Source organism: Camelus dromedarius, chromosome 15 (assembly GCF_036321535.1).
Source record: "Camelus dromedarius isolate mCamDro1 chromosome 15, mCamDro1.pat, whole genome shotgun sequence".
NCBI lineage: Eukaryota > Metazoa > Chordata > Mammalia > Artiodactyla > Camelidae > Camelus > Camelus dromedarius.
Window position 1 is genome coordinate 33800734 of NC_087450.1, and position 25211 is coordinate 33825944.

The 25211-nt window shown below is 38.1% G+C and overlaps 1 protein-coding gene across 10 annotated transcripts in view; it reads right to left on the reverse strand.

Moving 5' to 3' along the window:
• Positions 1 to 21057, reverse strand: part of MTA3 (metastasis associated 1 family member 3) — a 135989-nt gene extending 114932 nt beyond the window's left edge. For 8 of the 10 annotated variants that reach the window (XR_010384205.1, XR_010384206.1, XM_031466921.2 and 5 more), the window contains exons 1-3: positions 19597 to 19662; positions 17875 to 17942; positions 11298 to 11391 (exon numbers count right to left, since the gene is read on the reverse strand). Coding sequence is in view for 8 of the 10 variants with exons in the window: in XM_031466921.2 (XP_031322781.1) it covers positions 11298 to 11391; positions 17875 to 17942; positions 19597 to 19624 (190 nt within the window). In the remaining 2 variants the exon portion in view is untranslated. Of the gene's footprint in view, positions 1 to 11297; positions 11392 to 17874; positions 17943 to 18876; positions 18896 to 19596; positions 19663 to 21037 lie in introns of those variants that run through there. The other 2 variants (XM_064494539.1, XM_031466920.2) reach the window with 2 other exon arrangements.
• Between the last annotated feature and the right edge of the window lie 4154 nt (positions 21058 to 25211).

Consider the following 25211-nt stretch of genomic DNA (forward strand, 5'->3'; position numbering starts at 1 on the left):
GGCAGAGGAAGCAGAATGTCAATGAAGTAAGATTATGTGGATTAATTGTTGAAGTTAAGTGATATTAAATGTATTCCTCTGCTGTTGTCTGAAAAACCTGGACTACTCAGAAGTGAATGAAAAGCATTACGCAGCAAAACCTACGTGAGATGACCACAGGTTCTCAAAGAAAAGTATGTAACTTTAAAAGCACTCACTAGAGGCGGTAGAGATAAATTAGGAGTTTGGGATTAACATGTACACACTAACAAATATAAAACAGATAACCAACAAGGACCTATTGTATAGCACAGGAAACTATACTCAACATCTTATAATAACCTATATAGAAAAGAATCTGAAAAAGAATACTGGTGTGTGTGTGTATATATATAACTGAATCACTTTACCGTACCTGAAACTAATACACATTGTAAATCAACTATACTTCAATTTAAAAAAAAAAAAAAAAGAAAAACAATAACAGTAATAAAATCATTGTCCAGTGAGGAGGAAAAAAGCATTTACTAGAAGAGAAGACAAATGAATCTGACTTTTTTTTTTCTGCTTTTATTCTTCTCTCAGTGTATGACAGAATCACCTTGCCAAGTTCCATATGAAGTCCTATTGGGATTTCATTAAACTTACAGATTAACTTGGGGGAAAACTCATTTATAGTATTAAATAATACTTTAAAAAACCTGCTTCTGATTTTGTAACTTCTACATTTCTCATTATTTCATTCATTTTTGCTTTTATATTTAATTCCTTCCTTCTTTTGAATTTTTTTTTCTCTTCTATCTTGAATGCCTGGCTTTAATAATTATTTTTAGTCATTTTTTTTCCCCAAGGGTTGCTTTGAAGGCTTTAGATTTTCTTACGAGTATCACTCTGGCCTCTTCCTACAGGTTTTTAAGATTAGTACTTTCACTGTCACTCTTTTTGGAATCATTCACAATTGCAGGTTTTATTTCTCCTTGAGCACAAAAGCTACTTATAAACATGTTTTTTAAACTTCCAAGTTGGATAGTACCTTGACCAGTTTTCCTTTTATTGTTGCTTATGTCATTGACTTGTAGACAGAATATTACTTGTGTAATTCCTACTTTCAATTATTTGTTAAGGTTTTCTTTAGGCCTCATTTATTGATGAATGTTATGAATTAATAGTCTGTCTCTTAATAGAAAATTTTATTTCATTCAGATTTTTTGTCATTGATATATCTGGACTTATTCTGGTCACCTTACTGTTATTTTTCTCTTTTCTATTGAGTCAGGGTCTATTTGGGATCATTTTAAACTCATATATTAATCTAGCAATGTGGATGAAGTAAAATCAAATGACGTATCTGTATTTTTCAACTGGTTATCCTTAAATGAAGAGATATAACTAATATGAACTTCCTATCAATGTAATAAATTGAACAGTAACTATAACCTTCCTTTTCCCCAAAATATCAGACTTCTTTTTTCCTTTTTGGTGGGGGGAAGGAGGTAATTTGGTTTATTTATTTATTATTATTTTTAAATGGAGGTACCAAGGATTGAACCCAGGACCTCATCCATGCTAAGCATTGCACTCTACCACTGAGCTATGCCTTCCCCCTGAAAAAATACCAGACTTTTAGAAAACTTTTACTCCCCTTTCCCAATTCTAATGTGCTAATAATCTGGAATTGTATTCCTAAAGTGTTAATTTATGTCGTATTTCTTGTGTGTTGAAAAATACCTTTACGTGGTCATTCATACTTATTGAATTTTCAACTTTAAATAATTTGCTCTTCTAGTATGTAACTAAGAAATCTGATGCTCATTCCTTCATGGATAACTTTCTCTCTAAAAAGCCTAGGGTCCTCAGTTTTTCTTTAGTGTTCTGAAATGAAGTATGTGTCTTTTTTCCATTCAATCTAAAAATTCTTGTCCTTTATCCCTGAAGAAATGTTCTTTTTAATAATTTTTCCCTTTCTCTCATTTTTTTGAAGGTTTAAAAAGACAAATTTTTTATTTAAAAAGGCCAAAATGATTGCATGCTAATTTGAACAGCTAGGTTGTATTTAAGAAATGGTATGAAAACTGCATTTTTGATGTCCTCTAAGAGTTGGATTCCATTCTGTGCTTTGTTCTTTCTTCAAGACCTCTTAACTTCAGCTGGAGTTGAGAAGAAATATCTCTCATTTATGTTTATTACTTAAATACAGTGGCATTATTATTAAGCCCTTCTATTCATTATTTTATTTCAATAAGCATTTTAATTTCTCAAAACATTTCCTTATTCTGATCATTCTTTATAACTGTCTTATAGGATCAATATGTATATGCATGCCACATGCACACACATAAATACACACACATAGAAATTCACACATAAATGTCCATAAAATTCTACTTTAAATATATATGCTTCAAAGCTGGGGTTATATCTTACATATTTATCTAGTTATTTAATTCTGTTATACACTGTGCCACCTGCCTATGATACAAGTCTATTTCATTCATTTAAATGGCTACAAGGCATTCCAGAACATAAACAAAGTTTGGCTCAATACCCTATTGCTGAATACTTAGGTTTTTCTCCTTTTTTTATTTTATTTTTTTTTTTCGATATTTCAAAGGCATGTTTCCTTGGGCACCTATGATTAGCATCCAGTAATAAAAATACTGAATTTTAATTTACTAGATATTGCCAAATTCTCTTCTGTATTCCAGGTCAAGGCAGTATCAATTCCAGCTGAATATAAACAATTTTAACTTTTTTATTACTTGTAACTTTAATCTCTAATTTTGGGGAATTTTGGAAAATACTGAGTTTTTAAAAATTTGTACCTACTGAGTAACTTCCATGTTCCCAGTATTATGATGAATACTAGCAAATATATTAGGCAACAACAGAGACATAGTTTTTCTTTTATGATATTGAGTTTAGTGTCATTACTCTTGAATGGGTACTAGTCCACACCCCCAGGAGTCCTTTGAAAAGGGTGAGGTTGGGGGAGGTAGTACTACCACAATGGTAGCAGTATTAACACTTCATAGACGGAAGACAAGGATGTTAGATACCCCATAGATGTATAGGTATATACCAGAAAACAGTCCAATACCAAAGAACTGACTCACATGACTGTTGCATGTCCCTCTGGACATTTATATAAGTGAAAAACATGATTCTGTTATCTGAGACTAGAGCTAATTCCATTTTAGATATGAGAACACAAAATATATAGGGTCTGGTTTTAATGTAACTGATTTTTCCAGCAATATGGCCATCATATAAAAAGAAAAAAGACTGCATGTTGTTTTCTTTAGAATTTACCTATAGTACCATTTGGAAAAACCTCAGGAAATATGAGTTCGCACTGCCAGTGATTCTATGCACATAGGCAAACATTCTATAATTTCATTATACCTTCTGCTTTTGTCATGCCCCAGAACATACATATACTGAAATACACAGTACATATGATCCTATTATATATTATGTTATTATATTCTATTAATAGAATATTTTGGTTTTTTACATTATATGTATAAGTTATACTATCAATGAATTTCATTTCAGAATAATTAAGAGGTCACTTTTCCTGATTTGTGCTCAATGTGGCCGAAAATCACTTATAAGGAAAATATTCAGTGTAAGGCATTAGGGCAAGATCTCTTCATTCAAGTCAATTTGTCAAAAGAAAATGAAGTCTACTTAAAGAAAACTAATAGCTGATTAAATACTTTAAGTAGGTAGTTATAAGCTTAGATATTGATTTTAAATTGTCACGGAAAGAAAAAAATACCCCATAACAGAAAAATCTACTAGGATCCTGTTCTAGTTACATCATCAATTGCTGAGTTAGAAATCACCCCAAAACACAGTAGCACAAAACAACTGCTTTATTTTGCTCACAGGTTCAGTGGGTGAGCAATTCAGACCTAGCACAGAAATCTTGTCTTTGGTTCACAATAACTGGGGCCTCAACGGGAACTCAAACGGCACAGGCTGGATAAGCTGGTGGCTCCTTGAGGCACATGTCTAGCATCTGCACTCAGCTAGGACTGTCAACCATAGTACCAACAAATGGCCTCTCCACGTAGCTTGGTCTTCTCACAGTATGGTGGCTGAGTTCCAAGTAGAAATATCCTGAGAGCAAATATTCCAAGAAAACCAGGTAGAAGCTGTATGGCCTTTTATGATATAACCTTGGGAGCCACACAGCATTACTTCCACCATACTGTATTGGTCACAACCCCAACCAGATCCAAGGGGAGAAGACACGGACTCCACCATGGAAGGAATGTCAAAGAATTTGGGGACCATATTTTAAAACCAACTTTTCAGCCAACCAAGATGCTAAAACAAAACAACTGAACAAAAAAAAAATCCAATTTCAGTACTTTGAAGTAACAATCAATTGTGATTATTGGTTCTAACTCTCTCTATACATATATATGTATATATTGATGTATATTCTTTTTCATAAAACTTACAAGGTATTGAACATAGTTCCCTGTGCTATATAGTATGAGCTTGTTATTTATTTTACATACACTAGTTATAAATTTTTTTTTAAAAGGTGCTAACTCTATTATAAAATCCTATTTTAGTCCAAAACGCTATTAACATTCTAAATTTTTTAAATAATTCTGAATTGTATATTGCATGAATCTTAAAAAAATAAAGTCCCAATATGCCCTTTGACACCAAAACATTTTCTAAGAACATAATGACTCAAACCAGGATGTGATAAGAACTGGGTACAGAAGTCACCTCACCTTTTACCTGAAACAAATCATAACCTTATTGCTTAATAATATTACCATATCCTGAAATGTCTATTTAAAATTATAATGATAGTGTCAACACTACTTTCTGATTCTACTTACATCAGTAACACAAAAACATCAGAATTATCAATAAATTGGTAAACTATATGAACAGGACTTAAGGTAGGCAGGGTCAGCTTCTCCCCAGTTCTCTCCAACAGCTAATTGTGGCTTTACAATTCTGAGAAATAATAAATAAATCCTCCCCATCTTTCTTTTTCTCCTTCCACAAAGCTTCAAGTGTGTGGGTGTTAAGAGTGGAAAAGCAGAGGCAAACAGAATGAGCATTAATAAGTTAAAGAATCATTCTCACTTGTCCCATTTTTCTCTATGTCCCAACTTCAGCCCACAGTGTAAGTGACACAACTGAAAAGTTGGAAAGAAAATTTAAGGAAGGTAGAGAGCTGTTAAGTACAGTAAACACTTTACCTTTTGCCTAACAGGTTAAAAAATGACAGGGACACAAAATTTAACATTCTAAAGCTTTACATTTTCCGAATCACAATATAAAAGTACACAATATGTCAAAAACAACTAAAATATGTGAAAGGCCATAAAGAGCCCTGATGAAATTCCTCATTTTCAAAGACTTCATCAGTCGTGAGAACCATGCCCATCTTAAACTGTCATCACTTTTTTAATCTGAAATTCTATTTCTAACAGATTAAGAAAATCAAGATTGCTTTTATTTATTTATTTTTAAATACTTTTGTTTGGGGAGGAGGTAATTAGGTTTAGTTTTTTTTCTTTTTTTAATTTAACAGAGGTACTGGGGATCGAACCCATGACCTCATGCATGCTAAGCATGTACTCTACCACTGAGCTATACCCTTCCCCCCGCTTTTATTTATTTTTATTTGTTTATTTTTAACACCTTTATTGTAGTATGGTTCCCGTATAGTAAACTACACATATTTCAAATGTACAATTTGATGAATTTTGATAGATTTATACACCAATGAAACCACTACTACAATCAAGACAGCTAAACATTTCCATCACCTCCCCAAGAGGTGCAATTTTCGAATTCCCAATTTATTGTTTTGTACCCCGTTTACTCCCTGGTAACCATAAGTTTGTTCTCTATGTCTGTGAGTCTGTTGCAAGTTTTTTTAAAATACAAAGCATGTATGCTAGCTTTCAGTGAAATTACCTTAGAAAAGAAGAATCGGTAACAAGTACCCAAGTCAAATTTCTTTTGATTCTGAAGAATATACCACAAAACAGTCCAATATGTTAAGTACACAACAACCTAGGAATAGCGCAACCCTCTCTCAAAAGAGAGTCCATTTCTTAATGCTCAGATTGTGGTCTCCAAGACCATTTCCCAGTAAAAGGAATCAGGACTCCATGGAGACACAGTTCTAGGTCTAGAATATGAGCTTGGACCATCTTGTCATACCAGAAAGCAAGTCAGATATTAAAGACCACTGGAAGCATTTCAAAATGACTCAGGAACAAACCTAAATAAGCCCCACTGGCTAAAGATTAGACAACTTGAGTATCAACAGGATAATAATTGATAATAAATGTGAAATATGTTCAAGTCCTTGAGTACATGATAAAAATAAAAAAGAAATAAATTGGTGATCTTTGGCGGATGACAGGAACCATCCCATTATTTCTGAAAACTGGCAACTAAAAAGAAGAAAAATCAGTCAAGCATTTAACCTGCCTCTCCTATTTGAGCTGAACCTAAAGAGTAACCTGATGGCTGACAGAGGGAATATTTGTTTCAGAGAAATATTCTATCCAACAAATGAGGGGATGATAGTTTTAAAAGCACAATTTTTGCAGTTTTACTGAATAAACAGATTAAGACAATCGTCAACCAATCAATGATAACACCACAAAAAGATAGCTTACAAATTCTTCATTTTTTTACTATAAAAGGCAGTAGAGAATTTTGCAAAATCTGAATAAATCCATAGATTTTCATCATGCTGGTGTTACATAAGAGAATGTCCCTGTTCTTAGAAGATACACACTGAAGTATCTTTAGGGATTGGGGAAATATGTCTTCAATTTATTTTCAAATGGTTCAAAATTTTTAATATGTACACTAATAGAATAATAGAGCAAATAGAGTAAAATGTTAACATTTGGGGAATCTGGACAAAGGGCATATGGAATTCTTGGTAACGTTTTAAATAATTTTTATAAATGTAAAATTATTTCAAAGTGAAATGTTAACAAAAGAGAAAGGCAACAATACATTATGGACCTCATGATAAAAGTACAAAATACTACCCATGAAATGATCTTGTACTCCCACCCCCACCCTTCTCCCTAAAAAAACTGTGGACTGAGATGCTCTAGAATCTGATCTAACTATCCATCTACAGAGAAACATGGTAAAGGACACAACAAAGATGCAATGAACAAACTCCAAACCAAAGGAAACTCTATCGGATGAACCACTTGGTATCGTCAACAAAATATTGAAACAGAGAGAGAGAATGTGAAATAATATGTATCTATAGGTACAAAAACTTAAGATGTCCACACAAAAACTTGTACAGGAAGGTCCATAACAGTATTATTCATAATAACCAGAAAGTGGAAACAATCCAAATGTCCATTAACTGATGAACAGATAAACAAAATGTGGTACATCCATCCAATGGGATATCATTTAGCTATAAAAAGAAATTAAGGAATTCATGCTATATATAACACAGAAGAAACTTGAAAACATTATGCTAAGTAAAAAAAAGCCAGACACAGAAAAACACATACTGCAAGATTCCATTTATATGAAATGTCCAGAAAAAGCCAATCTATAGAGACAGAAAGTAGATCAATGGTTGCCAGGGAATGAAAGAAAGGAAGAATAGGGTGTAATTGTTGTTTTTTTTTTAGGGAGGGAGGGGGTGATGAAAATAATCACAGTGATGGTTATACAGCTTTGTGAGTATACTAAAAATCACTAAATTGTGCAGTTTAAAAGCATGGATTTTATGCTATGTGAATTACATAGCAACACCAAAAAATGGGCAAGAAAGGGGAAGAGGGTATAGCTCAGTGGTAGGGTTTGTGTTTAACATGCAGGAGGTCCTGGGTTCAATCCTCAGTACCTCCATTAAAATAAATAAAAACCTAATTATCTCCCCCCAGTCAAGAAAAATAAGAGACAAAAAGTATCATTTTTTTAAAAAAATGGACAAAGAAAAAAAGACTTGAGTCTTATCAACCAATCTATTGACCTAAACAAACAAAAAAGAAAAAATGTTATAAAAGAAAAAATGTGAAAACAAAACAGGTATTTGATGATACTAATGTTTACAAAATCTTAAGTAATCAATGCATGATAAAATAAGCTGGTTAAAATTTGACCAAGAACAAGATACATCCGTAATTGCCAACTATCTCCCCTCAAAATAACCTACTGAATTCAGAGGAACACCATGTTAGCCAAGTCATCAAACCTAACATCATCCACATAATTGGGTTAATCCGAATACAATGTACTGAAAAGGACACATCATCACCTCCATGGCATCCATACAAAAAACACACAATCTGAATCTAAGTATGAGGAAACATTAGACACTCACAAATTGAGCCAACCTCAACAAAATATCTGGCCTGTTTTATTCAAATATGTTAAGGTCCAAAGACACAAAGACTGATGAACTGGTTCCGTATCAAGGAGACATGACAATAAAACACAATGTGTGAGCCTGAATTTTATTCTAGACTAAGTAAAAATATATAGCTATGCAGCACACTGTTGAGACATGAAATGTGAATAAGGATTGTGAATGAGATAATAATCTTGTAAAAATATTAGGTTTTCTGAGATGTTTACTATATAGGGGTTTTTCCTTACATTTAGGAAAAACACACTTAAGTCTCTAACTTACTCTTAAATGGTCAGGGGAAAAAAAATATACACACACACACATACACACAAAGAATGATAAAATGTTAACTGCTGAACCTGGGTAAAGGGCTTACTGGGTTCCTTGTATATTCTAAGCACTTTCTGTAAGTTTGAATGAGGCCACATCTTTTAGGAATAGATGCTGAAATATTTACCAATGAAATAGTAAGACTTCTCTGATGAGCTTCAAAATAATGGGACGAGTAGGGGTCTAGAAGAATTAATTGGTCATGTATTAATAACTGTTAAAGCAGAATAATGTAAACATCAGGTGTATTATACTATTCTCTATACTTTTATATGTTTGAAATTTTCTGCAATAAAAAGTGTTAAAGAAGTCCACAATGAAGTTTCTCAAATGGAGAAACTAAGTTGCAAGAAAATTTAGTACCCACATTCAAGCGTAGTTTTGAAATCTAACATATGACACTCTATTAATCCTCCCTTAAAACCTCTTTATAAAGCATGAATCATTTAAGCAATTTTATCCTCCCCACCTGAAGTTTTAGTCAATACAAACAGAAATATAGTTGATACCTTTAACTTCATTGTATGCAGACATACAGTTACCTTTGAGAGTAAAAAATCAATAAATAATGGAAGAAAATAGGTAAATGTAGACAGAAGTAATCGACCCAAAGAGATGATCTACAAATCGCTGAGGAGGTTAAAAAAAACCAGCTGGCATTTATTAAGCACCCATTATGAGCCATTCCTTAGGTCATTTAAACCTCACATCAATGCTGGCATAATTTATCCCTTAATTTTTTTAAACATATATAATTGAAAATGAGGTGATTTTTTTCCAACCCCATTTTACAAATGAAGAAAATGCAGATGAGTAAGAATTTCAGAAATTTTCCCAAGGCAAGAAGTTAACCAACTAGAATCTAAACCCAAGTCTTTCTTTAAACTGCAGGACTACCATTATATAATTTGATTGATTAAGTCTCGTAAAATTTCATTTCTATGAGTCAATACCAAGAGCTTAACCAGTTCTCAAAAAAATGATTTTCTATATCTACAAGCCTCATAGACAGCACCAAGAGGCAGCCATGCTGAGATCCTCCATGAACAGTGAGTGAACAGAGCCCCTAACAATCTTTATAACTCACTACCTTTGCAACAACTTCAGAAGCTACATTAGAAGCTAAATTAAATCCAAACCTACGTGAATATAAATGAGACATTCTATCTTTAAGTTTATGTCGTAAACAGTGAATAAAATCCAAATAATTTTGTATAGATACTTTAATAGCACATTCAATTTATAGATTCCAGCTATAGCTAAAATACCCAATTCATATGTCATTTTAAAAAGCAATCTTTATGCTTCAATTAAAAAAAAAGTTTGGAGATTCAGAAAATCAGAAAGAATCAGTAAATCTGTAGAATCAGAAAAAAAAAAAGGAAATGTTTTGGTCTCACACATGAGGAACAAGTATGATTGCCCTGAATCTGTCAATACATAATTTGTAAATATTATAGAATAACCTATATCATCATTAACATTACCTCTATGGAAATAGAAAGAGACTGAAAAACATTATGAAGTACAATAGAAAATATAGCAGGAATTTAATTTATGAGACAGTCAATCTGCTTGGTTAAACTGGCGACACAGTGGAGGAATCATTCTCAGGCAGACACACAAGACAAACCTGCGTGCAAAATCGTGTCCCTTCCTCCATTACCAAAACATTTCAAAAGCTTCAGGATCCCCAAGACCAGAGTTTGACATATCACAGTATTAAATTGAAAAATACAAATACATATGGTCCTAGTGTCATTACATATTTTGTAGGATGAAAATGGCTTTCAAAATAAAGTACTCCCTTCTTAAAATTTAAATCACTTTTTAAATGTTGTTTAAAAAAAAATCAAATGGGCTAAAGTATGTTAAAGCTGTTGGTGGTGGGAGAAGCACACAATAAAGATCAAACTATAAAGAAGTGCTTAGGGGGTGAGGGTATAGCTCAAGTGGTAGAGCAAATGCTTAGCATGCAGGAGGTTCTAGGTTCAATCCCCAGTACCTCCTCCAAAATGTAAATAAATAAACCTATTTACACCCCCCCCCCAAAAAAAACCTAAAAAATAAATAAACAATAAAAAAAAAGAAGCACTCAGAGTTGCTACCTACAGGAATTTTCCACACCCAAATATCACTTTGTACTTCTTTCTCTGGCAAACTTTTTTTCCCCATACATACCAATACTATAAACATATAATAAATACTCAGAATTTTTTAAACTGTAAGTATAACCCCGTTGTTTTAGAGGGGAGATAAAAAATTCTCCAAAATACCAGTGAAGTATAAATTTCCTCATGTCCAACCTTCAAACTATCATGGAAAATGGGAGATGGCAAAACACTGCACTGATTGTCTGCTAAAGCCTATTTGCAAAGACTTCTATTTAAACATTTTGACTAATTAATGAACATATGATGCAACCTAAAATATATATATACTAAAACCAAGCACCACCCAAAACTTACTCCCATCTAAACTAAAAGGAAGACAAATGGGAAAGCAAAAGGCAACAAAAAGGACTTTTCCTCATATTACAGAAAATAAAAGATTTAAAACATGTTTTAATTTTCCAAGATAAAGACAATTAACTTACTAGCATGCTTGTCTGCAAGCATTATAAGCGTGTTGGAAATATCTCGTCGTCTATAAAAGCACACTACTTTTGCTTCCACGTTGCCAGTTGCAGTCTAAGAAATAAGAAAAATAAAAGTCATCTGTACTGAGTATTAGATTCAAGTAGTTTATAAAACAAAACTAGAGACAGCAAAATTATAAGATCACTGTCGGTTACACTGTACCAACCACAACTGCAGGATAATCAGAGAGCTATAAAATTCAAATAAGGACGAGCAACATTTGTAAAGGTTCCAAGTGAAACTGAAATGTCAAACATAAAATAACACACTGGCTTCAATTAAACTAAAGTGATCAAACACCTTTAATGACTAAAGCCAGACACATAGTTAAATCTGATTAGCCATAAGAAACTAGTCCCTCAAATTTCAAAAGCCACAACATAAGAGAGTTAAACATACGTCCTCAAAACCCACTTCCAGAGGCACAGGTTAAGTGTGCAATCACCCAGCCCTCTCCAAAACACCTCCATGTTTGACTGGTGGTGAAGCTCTGCAGGTGCAGGGCAGCCCTCATGTGGGTGTACTAGATAGCTTGGAAAAGTATCCTCAGCCCAAGAGAGCCTATGAATCCATATAGGTCAATATTCTTGGGAGTACTTAATTTACCTTCACATATGAAAGTATTAAAAACCCTGAGTTATGAACACTGAAGCCCTTATTTCTTTTTGACTACAGTCTACAATACAATCAATATTCAGTTAGCTTGTAATTTACTGCAGCTGGGGCCTAGGCTCCTATTCTATTCTTTATGAATTCTGAGAGCTTTCAGGGTCAATCATTTCACTACAAAGTTCATTGTAAAAACACACAGATTACAATAATATGCTACTGTGATTTCCAAATTCAAACAAATTTGAGAACAAATTTTCAGAATTTCTTTAGGCTTACAGATATATTCAGCCATAAAGAAATAAGAAAATATATGTACTGCAGTAAATTTCTCAATTTTATGAAGTTCAGCGGCAGTTATTTTAGAGTGAGAAATAATCTTGGAGAAATACTGCCCCTTAAAATTGAAATCTTATTAAATCCTAACCAAAGTGCTTCTATATTTCACAATATTGTGATCAGACACATCCTCCAGAAGTAATGATCCAGCAATCTGCCAAATGAACAGGCCAATATCTCCATGTAAATAAAATCTATCAATTATTTCAATTTCAAGTGCTTTATCAGTTTCATCTTCTTGAGACAAAAGCATGTTAAAAACCCAAAACAAAGCAAGAGTTTTAAGACATAAGTATTTTTTTTCTGTCTCACTGGTGAGTTCCTTCAGTAGGGGTACTCTATAAAGCTAATTAAATGCTTATTTAAACCTGCTTGGGGGTGGAGGGCATAGTTCAAAATACATATTCTCTTCTGAACCATGTACACACGTGGCTATTAGGTAGCTTACAACTACAGTATCCCTCTTCTCTACAATACACACATACACACACACACACACCCTTGAGCATTCCTCTAAAGGTGAGCTACTGAAATTGTGGTCCAAGGCCCAGTCCACAACTGTTACTGTGTAGTGCAATGAGCACAGACATTAAGAGTAAGTGTATTATAGCATTTGAGAGTTAATTTTATATCTATATTGAACCTAGTAATGAAAAAAGAGGGGCTTCTATTTTTATAAGACTACTTTAAATTTCATTGTTCTACTACTTTTCAAAAAATTTTACAAAAGCGGTCTGAGGTAGTGAAAATTCTTAAAAAATCCTTCACCACAAATAGTTTAAGAAGCAAGCTCTGAAAACCTAGGTTAAATATTTTGTATATATGAAGCCTGGTTATTCTTTCAACTCACCAAATTTCTTGTGCGCTCTTCCTGTGAGCCCCACCACAAGCTAATCACCATGGATGCATGGTGGCTGCCCTCACAGAGCCTCCCTCCACTGCAGCAAGGATGTGTGCTCACATGTCATCTCCTCTCCAGCCTTCCAGAGCCAGGTTGTCATCGTGCCCCTCACCCAGAAACCTTCACCGGTTCCCCACAACAGAGGCACAAAAGTAAAACATTCCTGACAAATTCTCAGCACTATTTTCGTTTACTCCTTCCTTTCCCCTCCAGATTCCACTTCTCACTCACGTTGGGGAGTACAAAAAAGCTTCAAAGAGGGAGAAAATGGGTAGATGATCCCTAGCTAGCTAGAAAAGGAGCAAAGCCCAAGAGGCAAAGCCTGGAGGACATAACAGTCTAAGAAAAAAGAAGACATGAGCAAAACCTACAGGTGGGAAAAGCAGGGACCAGTATAAAGAAGAACCTATGATCAACAGCAACTTCTCTCCTGGATTCTTATCTCCATTTAGGCCGCAGCCTCTTAAATCTCTACTCTGTCAAACACATTAAATAAAACATCCTCCGGCAATAAGGGGCTTTTAGTGAACTTCATACTACCATCCGTTTCTATCCCAGACTTAGAAAGTACATTATTTTAAAAATTTAAAAAAAAACAAACACCTTTCCATTTCAGAAAGTTGAGCTAAAGAACAAATGGACTTTGTGTCATTTTTCTTATTTGGTTTAATTTACTTATTTTGCTATCTTGCATGCATCTTAATAAGGCATCATAAATCCTTTCAGAAACAAGTCAAAGAATAAAAGAAAAGGTAGATACTTTCAAAAAAAAAAAAAGAACAAATGGAAAGGAACTTTCTTTTCCCAATTTCTGTCCTTATTCCCAATGGATCCTAAACGTTAGGAGAGGTTTTAACTTAAAAGGGCTTTTAAAGGATCTCCTAAAATTATGTGCAAATATAGACTGAGAGTGGGGGATTGGAACAGAGGCTCAAAGAAGTTAGTGGCTACCCTCCCCCACCAAAAACTCCCCTAAACATTAAAATGAACTCAGTGCAAACTGGATGGCTGATAACATACACAAGATATATGAAGATACATACAAATTATACAACATACATACCAAAAACAATAGCAAATGACATTAAATTTATCTACAAGCAGAACTTTCAGAACTTTCTGAGACTGTACCTTCATTATTATACGCACAAAGCTCTCTTTCAATGTGTGGACTCAGTCTTTAGAAGAACAACACCCTATCTAGATAGCGACTAAATAAAATTTACCAAGAAGCTGTTTCCTGTTTTAACTTTATATACTTCCTCCAAAAGATGTGAGTAAAAAATAGGGGAGAGAAAAAGACAATATAAAAGATAAACAATGTTAAACTGTGTTCATCAACCAATATTTAGTTTTGCACTTAAAAGTTGCCAGAATGAGACAAAAATTTATTTCCTTACTTTAAAAAAAAAAATACTATAATCCTGCTTTCCAAATGACCAAGTAACATTTCAAATAGGTTTTTTAAAAAAAAAAAAAAAGGGACCATGAATTTTCTATAAAAATGGTGACCGACAGCATATCCGAGGAATTTCGTTAAAAAACAAAAAACAAAAAAACTTGTATTTAGAAAAAAGTTAATAAAGTAGGTTAATGTCCCTTCTTCTCCTGGTTGATCAATTAGAATATACCAAGTGTTCCTAAATTCATTATTTGGATTTCTCAATTATGTTACCTTTTCCCACTTAGCCAACTTGACCTCTGACCCTCTCAAGGGCCTTTCTGGAACTCCTGTGGCCCCTCTCCCATGGCGACCTCTTTCTCCTCCTTTAGGCGTCAACTTCAATGTCCTTAAAGCTCCTCAAGGCTTTTTCAAAGGAAGTGACCTCTTATTCTCCAAGTCAAGGCTCTTGCTTAGCTCCTTTGTAGATGCTAACACCAGTTATCACTATTCATGCCTGTTAACACACTTTTCCATGTGTCTCCCTTATGAGAACACAGGCCCCGTGTGGACAGAGATCACATCCACACTGGTCACTGTTGTATCTCTGAGCCTAGCATAGTGCGTGCTATGTTGTCAGTGCTCAATAAGTATTTGTTTAATGGATTATTTAAAATAAGATATCTTTTTCACATCCCTTCAGAAATAAAGGTCCTGTGTAAATATTTAGTACTTAATTAGCCAATTTCAGTTCCTTTTTACCAATACTTCATGCATTCAAACTGCTATTCTCTGAAAGTAGAGTCCCCTCTCTCACAGTTCAGTCCTCCCCAGCCCCTTGAAGACAATTAGTGTATTAATGACTCTTGGCTGAAAGCAGAGGGGCAGGGAGAAGGTGAGCATGTGGGGAAGGCAAGGGACTTTTGAAGTAAATGGTAATATAATGATAAAGGTGTATGAAATGATCCCGGTTCTAGCTAGATGTGCAACCCAGTCATTTAACTACAGTAGGCTTCACGACAACAGTCCATGATGCATTTGCCATTTTAAGTTTATTGTGAGGCTCAAAAAAGGTAACATGAATCCCAGATTCTATGCTTCCAGGATACCATGCCCTGACATTTATAAATTCAGCACAGCTGCAATTTTCTTTTTTTTGGAGGGGGTGGTAATTTGTTTCATTTATCTATTTATTTATTTATTTTTAGAGGGGGTACTGGGAACTGAACCCAGGACCTCGTGCATGCTAAGCACACACTCTACCACTTGAACTATACCCTCCCCGTCTTCCTGCTAATTGTGGGATTATTTGACTGATGTCAGTCTCCACCACTAGACCTATTTTTGTTCATCCTTCAGTTCCTAAAAGTGCATATCTGAAAGTACCTGACAGGTACCAGATCCCCAGAAATATCTGTAAAATGAATTAGTCAAAGTACTTTGTAAACAGTAAAGCCATGTACAAGTATTAACATCAGACATCTGAGAAATTCATTAATACAACAAACATTACTGAATGTGTTAACTATGTGCCAGTCACTATTCCAAGGCACTTGGGATGCATTTGTGGACAGAAAAGATCACTACACACTTAGAACTTATGTTCTAGTTTGGGAAAACAGGCAAGGAAAATACAGGCACACCCTGTTTTACTGCACTGTGCTTCACTGCACTTCACAGACACTGTGTTTTTCACAAATTGAAGGTTTATGGCAACCCTGGGTCGAGAAAGTCTATCAGTGCCATTTTTCCAATAGCATTTGCTCACTTTGTATCTGACACATTTTGGTAAAACTCACAATATTTCAGACTTTTTCATTATTATTATATTTGTTATGGTGACCTGTGATCAGTGATCTTTAATGTTATGTTATGACTTTCTGAAGGCTCAGATGATGGCTGGCATTTTTTTTAAGCAATAAACTATTTTTTAATTAGGCACGCACATTTTTTCTTAGACACAGTGCTACTGCACACTTAACAGACTACACTATGAAAGTTAAAAACATAACTTTTATACGCACTAGGAAACTAAAAAATTCATGTGATTTGCTTTACTGCGACATACTTTTTATTGCAGTGGTCTGAACCGAACCCACAATATCTCTGAGATGTGCCTATAAACACATTAAGTATATTTGAAGGTGATAAATGGTAAGAAAGAAAAGCAAGGTATGGGGGATTGGAAACAACTAGACAGTCTTAAGGTGGGTGCATGTGAGAAACAGCCAAGAGTTTGCTGCACTTAGGGCCAAATGAACAAAGCAGAGAGCAGTCAAAGAATACAGGTCTCATAGGCCAATATTTCTCTTTGTATTCTAATGAACTTTCTAAATAAACTGATACAGTGAACAGCTTGGCATAGCCTAAATTGTACCTTACATCAATAACAGAAAAGAAAAGCACATGAGAATGACACCTCAACAGATCCCCCCCACAGACAATTTTATACTGAGGCCACCCTCTTCATTTGGCGGTGATCTTAAATACTACAAGTTTTTAAAATGCAAGATCCCCAGGGTATCTCCAAAAATAAACCAAGATATTAAGGCTCATAAGCCAGGGATACCTTGGCCAGACCTGGCCTTCTTGTACTCAGAACTGGACCAGTCTGCAGATGGCATTTTGAGGGAAAATTATTAGCTAGACAGCCCCAAACATTTTAACAATATGAATTCTCACCAGCTACACAAATAATCCTCAACCATCAGAAATCTATGGCCCATGTCATTTATGACTGAATGCCTCCACGGTAAAAGCTGTTACTGCCAGTAGTCATAATGTTTCTGATGTCCCGGTCCTGGACACCTGTGATCAGGAACAAATCTTAATGTAAAGTTTTATTTACTGGGGCCTAAGGTACAAAAAGACACTTTATGTTATACCAAAACTGTATTCTTATTAGTTAGCCTAGTCTAGAATTTTACAAATTCTCTCCAATATACTTCCTAACTTCCTCCTCTAAAGCTGAAAGAGGAAAAAATTCACTAAAAAGGGAGAAACACAAATTACAACTTCAAATATAAAAAGGGACTGAGTTACAGCAGTGACCTTCTCTGAGAAGCTCCAAGCAATTTGAAGATATCTGCAGATGTTACATATTCAGTATTAGCATTTTAATACCAGAGGTCAAATTCTAAAAAGCAAAAGAATATTCAGAATCCTGCATAACTCTCTAATCTGAAATCTCTACTTTCAAGGAGGCTGGGATTGAAAGTAAAATCACCTCTTATACCCTTTACCCAATTACCCTTCGATGGAAAACAAGTATTTTTTAATATTAGAATCAATACTCAGTGTATACCTTGTTGAGTTCTTCTATCCTTCTGATGAGGTATGGATTGCTGGAGGAATTCTCAAAGTAGACATAATCTGCAATTAAAGGAAGTAAAGAGCTTAATCTTTTCAAAGAAAGTTCACATTTGTCAATCTGTGACTTTTTATATTAGGTCATTCATATTCAAAATGAAGCACGCCCGCAATTCATTCCCTGGTAAAAGCAAACGTAGTAACGCTAACTTAATAAATTCCTTCATGTGCATACTATTCACAGACCCTTATTTTCCTGGCATTTTTCATTTCAATTAATGTTTTATACAAGTTCTCCTAGACTCTGTCCCACACATGTCATTTCTTCAATAATAAACAAAAAGACACCTCTTATCATTGAGTCGTCAGGGCTGACTAAACATGTCTTTTATACTGTAACTGCTTCCACATCTTTTCACTCCAATCCAATTTGCCCTGGAGTATGCTTCTCACATAAAACTATTGACCTAAGACAAATTCAGAGCATCTTGAAAGGCTTAGCAGCCTAAAGTATACTTCAATCACAAACTTCAAAAAAAAAAAAAATCAGGTGAGTAGAGCTGACACACACAAACTTTTTCACACCTACGAAGGTAAGGGTGTAAAAAAAAAAAGGAGAGGGGTCACTTTCTGAGAGGCAGAGCTCTCTGGAGGTGATAGTAATCTTTTAAACACTTCTTCACTATATTTAATCCAGACCCATTTAGGGTTTTATTATAAACTGCTGCAGGCTTTCAACAAAAAAGATAAAAAATTTTCAAGTATGGCTTTTCCTCTCATCTAACAGGCTCACTGGAAAAGTCCCACTGTGTGTTTATTTGAGAGGCTGGGCTGCATTGTTATTGTCTATCTCAGTGGCTCTCTCCGTCTCTCTTCTGCAAAGTGGCCTCATTTAGTCAGGCCATTCCCACCACCATCCATCAAAGGGCTCGGCTAATGAGCAGAGATGAGCCAGTCTCACACACAAACACGCCACTTATCTGAATTATTATTTTACCAGGAAAGAGGGAGGAGGGCGTCGTGAGTAGGGAGAAAGTTTGTTTGACCTTATTTCTCTCTTCTGCAGAAGGCTGGGAAGGAGGCAGACAGCAGAGCAAACGTCCAGGCAGAGCTCAACTCCCTACCCCTGGCTGAGGTGCCCTGGCCTCACTAAGCTCCGTTCTTGGGGGAGAGGAGGGGTGGCTAGAGAAGAAACGGAAGGGGGAGTGACGAAGGAAAGGTGCAGGGCCCTGTCCCCACAAACAGGCCTAACCAGCTGGGCCCCCGGCTGGGCCCCCATCGCCCCCGCCCCCACCCCCACTCCCAATGGAGGGGAGGAGTAGAGAAGGGGGATGTTTGTCCCACCCTCTCCAACTACCTACTGCCTAGAAGCAACGCGAGAAAAGACCACCCTCTTAGGGGGCTCGACGGCCCCTACCGAAACGGGGGTTTCATGGTGGGGGGCGTCTAATAGTTCATACCCCCAAGTGCAGGCCTGGCCCTAAAACCCTGGGCGGGGTGCGAGGTGGGTGTGGGTGGGTCCCGGTACCTCGCGGGCCACAGTGGGGGAGGGGGATAGTGGGGGTGGGCAGCCCCAGCCCCCCCCTGCGGGGCCCCCCGCCCCCTGCGCCCTCAGCCCGGGCGCCCGTGGCTCCCAGCGGTTAGGGTGAACTCGCCCCGACCCCCCCACTCCCGAAGCCCGCTCCCAGACGGGCCGGGTCGGGCCAAGCCTTCCTACCTCCGACCCGGTACATGTTGGCCGCCATGTCCGCCCGCCCGCCCGCGGAGCCCGAGCCGAGCTCCGCCCGCCGCTGCCGCCGCCGCCGCCGCCTCAGCCGCCGCCGCCGCTGCCGCCTCGCCGCGGGGGGGAGGGGAGGGAGGGAACAAGGGGAGGGGGAAGTGAAGGGGAGGGGACGACGAGGGGTGGGGGCAGGTGCCCTCCCCCAGCGCTGGGCTAGCGAGGCCGAGTGGCTGGGCCCGGGGAGGCTGGAACGCTATGGGGCCAGCAGGGAATTGGGGAGGGGGACGGTTCGGGGAATCTTGCTGGAAGTGGAGGGTCTTGGGCAGGGGTCTTGGCCCAAACTGAGGCCTGCACCCGCAAATGCGGACCAGGGGCTATAAGAGAATCAGGGTGGCGGCAAGGGCTCAGCCTTTCCGGAACCCCTACCTCCCCAGCCTGCGTACCCTGGCACCTGCCCACCCCGACACAGGGCTTCCTCCCAGCTTATGTCCCTGGAGAGCCCCAGTCTGTGTGACGTCGAACACGTGAGCCCCTGTCTCGGTGCAAACACTTGGATGCAAATAAGTGCTCGCAGCAGGGCGCTTTTCTCGTGGTGATGTTAATACTGCAGGCCTGGAGTCTGCAGGCCCAAGGACCAGGACGACCCCAGGTGCTCTCAGCTTCCCCAGGCAGAAACCTAGCTGTGGACCAGGCCGGAAAAAACGCGCCCCCTTCTAAGTCTGCACTAACTGCATTGGCAGATCCATCCGCGATTACCCCAAAACTAGGCTGAACAGAACCCCATTCCCCCACACCTAGAGGGCCTGCCTCTAGACAGGCCCTATATGCAGTGCTGCATAGTTGGGAGAAGAGACCATTTGGGGGGGGGGGGGTCTTCCTTTGCTTGAAGAGGAACCGAGCCAGACAGTTTAGCATCACCACAACCCCCCAAAGGAAGAGAGAATGCCAATCAGCTTGCTATTGATGGACTGTTAACTGGTTATGTGCCTAAAGCTATTAAAGTTATTTTCCCGTGCGAATTCTCTAGACAACCCCTGTTTTCTCAGCGTCCATACCCTAACACAAACAAAGAACCAAATAGACTTGGATCTGAGCTGGCTCTTCCCCAAATGAACACAAACAAATTTCTTTAGAGAAGCCAATCCATTCCAAACTACTCCCAGACAATGCTGTATAATAAACATGAAGATGATCCCTTACTGTTGTGGGTTGTTTGGAGTTCTGGTGATTTACAGATGTGCGTTGTTAACTCTGGTTTTGAGGTCTGTGCAGGGATGGGGTGTATCCCCGGAAAAGAAGACTGTGTTTTGTTTGTCTGGTGATAGCATTCGTGATGGTTCATTACCACAAATTACTGACGTGAAAAAAAATTTTTTTCTAGATAGCTGAGGGAAAGTAAAAAATAAAATAAAAAATAAATCACCTTTGCCTGAATTACCTTGATTGACTGTGTTGCCTAAGTTTCTTCAAGTATAAAATGGGGACACTAATTCCACTTCACAGGTGGGGTAAGGATCAGTTGTGATATCTTAAAATGCTTTGTAAATCATTCAGCATAGAGCACTATGCAAATAACAGGTGCTTGTTGTTTTGTTTTTTTTTTTAACTCCAGAAAGTTTCAGATTCCCAAAGGTTTTTATGCCATGAGTCGAATTCTGATCCTGCATCAGTTCTTTTGACCTAGAGACAAAAAGCAAAAGTGTTCTGTTATGCACACTACATAGCTGTTATTTATCATAATCCTTCTCCTGGAGATCCCACAGAAAACATATTGTGTGATGTATCTGACATGACTCTCTCGGTTTCTGAGCTGACACAAAAATAGGTTGAATAATTTAACTGGAGTCAAACCATAAACTGGCAGCAGTATTCGGATAATTCAGCCCTTTCCTATGACCTAGAATTCTCTAAACCAGGAAGCCTTTCTCCAAATGAAAAGGACACCTGGAAACCATAAACTGCAAAGGAATGATAGATCACAAGCTCTATTAAGGGGTTTCCCCATTATTTTTAAATAAATGAGTAATTTCTACCTTTCAAAAATATTTCCATATTTCCATTAGTTCCTTGTCTGACTCATTTCCCCAGTTTTGTGCACCTTACCTGGTACTAACCACAATAAATGGGCAAACAGTGACAAGAAAACTCCCTCCATACATACCTACCTCCTCCCCTTAGGAACAGCCTTATCCAGAAGCTCCCCCACACACACACACCCCCCTCATGAAAGGCCTCAGAGATCTGGGTTGCAGGTGGGGGAGTGAGTAGCAGGAGGTAATGATGAACCTAGGTTCTTTCCTTCCTCTAGATTCCATGTATTTAAACTTTTTTATCTCCAGCTCCTGGGCCAATGTCTTCTACTTAATAGGTACTCAATATCTGAAAGAATAAGTGCCCGTGAATGATGGACTCAACATAGAGAACCAGGTGCAGAGCTGAATGCAGGGACTTCATCTATAAAACTTTTCACCTCCTAATATTAAAGAGGTGTGCTGCACATAAAGGAGTTCAGCAAATGTTTGTACATTGAAAGAAAACAACAACAAGTAAACAAAGAAGGATGGGAAGGCCTGTACCTTCAAAGAAAGCAAAGGCACTCTACCTCCTCAGGCTACATGGTTCAGATGGCAAACATCATCAACTAAACCAAACTGCACTCCTAGTTTGGTTGTTCAGCTTTAAGACCTTGAGCAAGTTGCTTAACCCCTCTGATCTTCAAATTCTGTAAATTATAACTAGTGATTGATTCCAATGGCAAAGGCTTATGCTAAAAACTGAAATATACTAAAGTGTTGGGCACATGTTAAGCTTCATACTTATTAGGTCCCTTCTCTCTATTCCGGCCATCCTCATTATTAAGAAAGAGGTGTCTCTCAGATCATGCCAGAAATCCCAAGGGCAAATCCCACCTTCCCATGGGTAAAATTTCCTGACATAGCTGCTATGATTAAAGAACCATGATAAAGGATTGCCAAAAGGTCCAGAATGTTCCCTGTGCAGTCCCCAGCGTCCTACAGTTCAGCTGAAAAAAAAGTGGATGTTGCAAGAAAGCTATAGATAAGACACAGTTGGTTTTTGTCTCAACATCAGGATGGAGTTTTTATACATGCAGAAAAATAAGATAGGGCTGGCCAGAGTCTGGGAGCTTTGTGATATTGAGCTCAAGAAAGGAGCCTGGGGGTCTAAAGTGTAATTAATCTGAAACCAGACATCAGTCTTTGGATAAAGTACTGTATCTTGTCCTTTGTGTTTTCTTTGATTTGTTTTTCTCCCCCCCCCCCCCGCCTTTCTTTAACTTATGTTGTTAGTAAAATTCTTTTGGGAAAAGGCCAGTTTGTCTCAGCTATTCCAAGGTGGTCCTGGGTTTTAAAAGCAGATGACTGTATCCCAGGAGAAAGGTTGGCAAGTGACAGCAAGAATCAAGGCAATGGAGCCCCTAAAGGGAAAGGAAACTGGGGGCAGAGTTTCCTAGCTTCTTCAGCCATGGAAATTCTCCTTCCATTGATCCTGTCCTAAAAGCATGAAACCCAGGACCAAACCCAGAACATCTTGATTTTTGGAAGTGTATTTTCTGGTATTCCATGATTCTCTCATGCCCTCAAAGGGGAGCAGGCTCAGCCATTTGATTGTATTCACAAGGAGGTTCCTTCTCTAGTGACAGCATCGCCTCCAGGTAGTAGAAAAGGGACTGGAAGTCACAATGTGGACAGAAATGAGCTTCTGGAAGGTTACGCTAACTGACTAAGTGCTTCCTTTTTTTATCCTACAAAATGCTGGAGTCCTGTGGATTTGAATGGGAGAAGGCTGGACAGAATAGGGTATGGGGTCAGGAAAAAAATCCTAGAAAGAAAAAAATCCTAAAAGGCAATGGGAAGTGTTGAAGGGACACAACAGGGAGTGTTTGTAGGATGACTAAGGCCGCAGTAAAGAGTAGACTGGAGAAGGTAGAGAGTCCAGGCCGTGAGATCAGTTGGCAGGTTGGTGAAAAGGGATGATGACCTAGAGTAGAGGCAATGGAATATGAGAGCTGTAGGTGGGTTTGGGAGAGACTTAGGGGGTTGGAGCCACAGGATCTGGTGCCTTTGGGGAGGCATGGAGTAAAAAGGTAGCACTTGGAGTTGGGTGGTGTATAACTCAGTGGTAAAGTGCATGCTTAGCATGCATAATGTCCTGGGCTCAATCCCCAGCACCTCCATTAAAAAATAATAAATAGTGCTTGCTTTGGCAGCACTTATACTAAAAAATAATAAATAAATAAATGGACATAATTACTTCATCCCCCACCCCCACCCCCCAAATAAAAGAAAGAAAGAAATGTTGCACTCAGTTATGAGCAATTGGGTGTGATTCAGTGAGTAGAAAATATAAGAGTGGAGGCAAGTTGGGGGAAGAGGGGTGGTTGACAGGGTCAGTTTTAGACAGGTTGTGTTCAAGGTGCCTTTGGAAACATGCAAGTGTATGTTTCCTCTTTAGGAAAGAGGTGGTTGTACAGGCCTGGAGTTTGAGAGATCTGGGCTAGAAATACCCTCTTCTGTGTCACCATTAGGGCAGATCCCAGTGTGTCCTGTCTGAGGAGTAAGCCAAACCCTGGCCCCAGGGGAAGAAGCAGGTTTCCTGAGTCCTCCTGCTTGGGAGAAAACAGGTTTAGCCGGTCCATGTTCAGGAGATCAGAGTCCAGGTCCAAATGTGCAAACAGGCAGGTCATGGGCAGAGAGCCTCACAAGTCACTGACCAAGACAGATGGTGAAGACAAGGGGCAATGCCCAGGACTGTGAGATGTCACAGGGAAAATTCTCAGCTAGAGAGAGAAGGTTGTGCTCCCAGCACGTAAAAAGCAGCTGGGGTGGGGAATGAAAAGAACAGGAGGAGAAGGGAAGGGACACCACCTGAAAAAGCAACTCTGACTATTCCCTACCTCACCCTCTTGCCTCTAAGGTGGCATAATGGGTGGAAAGTGGTCCCCCAATATATATATCCATCTGTAACCTGTGAATGTGACCTTATTTAGGAAAAAGAGTATTGGCAGGTGAAATTACTTAAGGATCTGGAGATGAGATCATCCTGGATTAGAGTGGGCCCTATAGCCAACGACAAGTGTCCTTCTATGGGACAGAAGAAGAGAGGGCACAGACGGAAGAGGAGAAAGCATGTGAAGGCTGAGGCAAAGATTGGTGTTATGAGCTATAAGCCAAGCCAATGCCAAAGATTGCCAGCAACTACAAGATACTGGGGGAGAGGCATGGAATGGATTCTCCCTCATAGCCCCCAGAAGGAACCAACTTTGCCAGCACCTTTATTTCTGGCTTCTGGCCCTTAGAACTGTTCAGAACAAATTTCTATTGTTTGAAGCCACCTAAATTGTGGTAATTTGTTACGGCAGCCCTAGGGACTAATACAGATGGTAACCACCACTCAATTTTAAGTAAACATAGATTCAGCCAGAAAACACTGAGCACTGTATGCAGAGACTAAGGGACATGGAAGTGGAATAAAAGAATAAAAGAGAGATACACAGAAGGGGGCCCAACACCACTCCATTAAGTCCTGCTCAAAGCTTTCAGACAGAGCTCAATTTAATCTCGTCTCAGTTTGTCTCTCCTTCCAGCTGACAT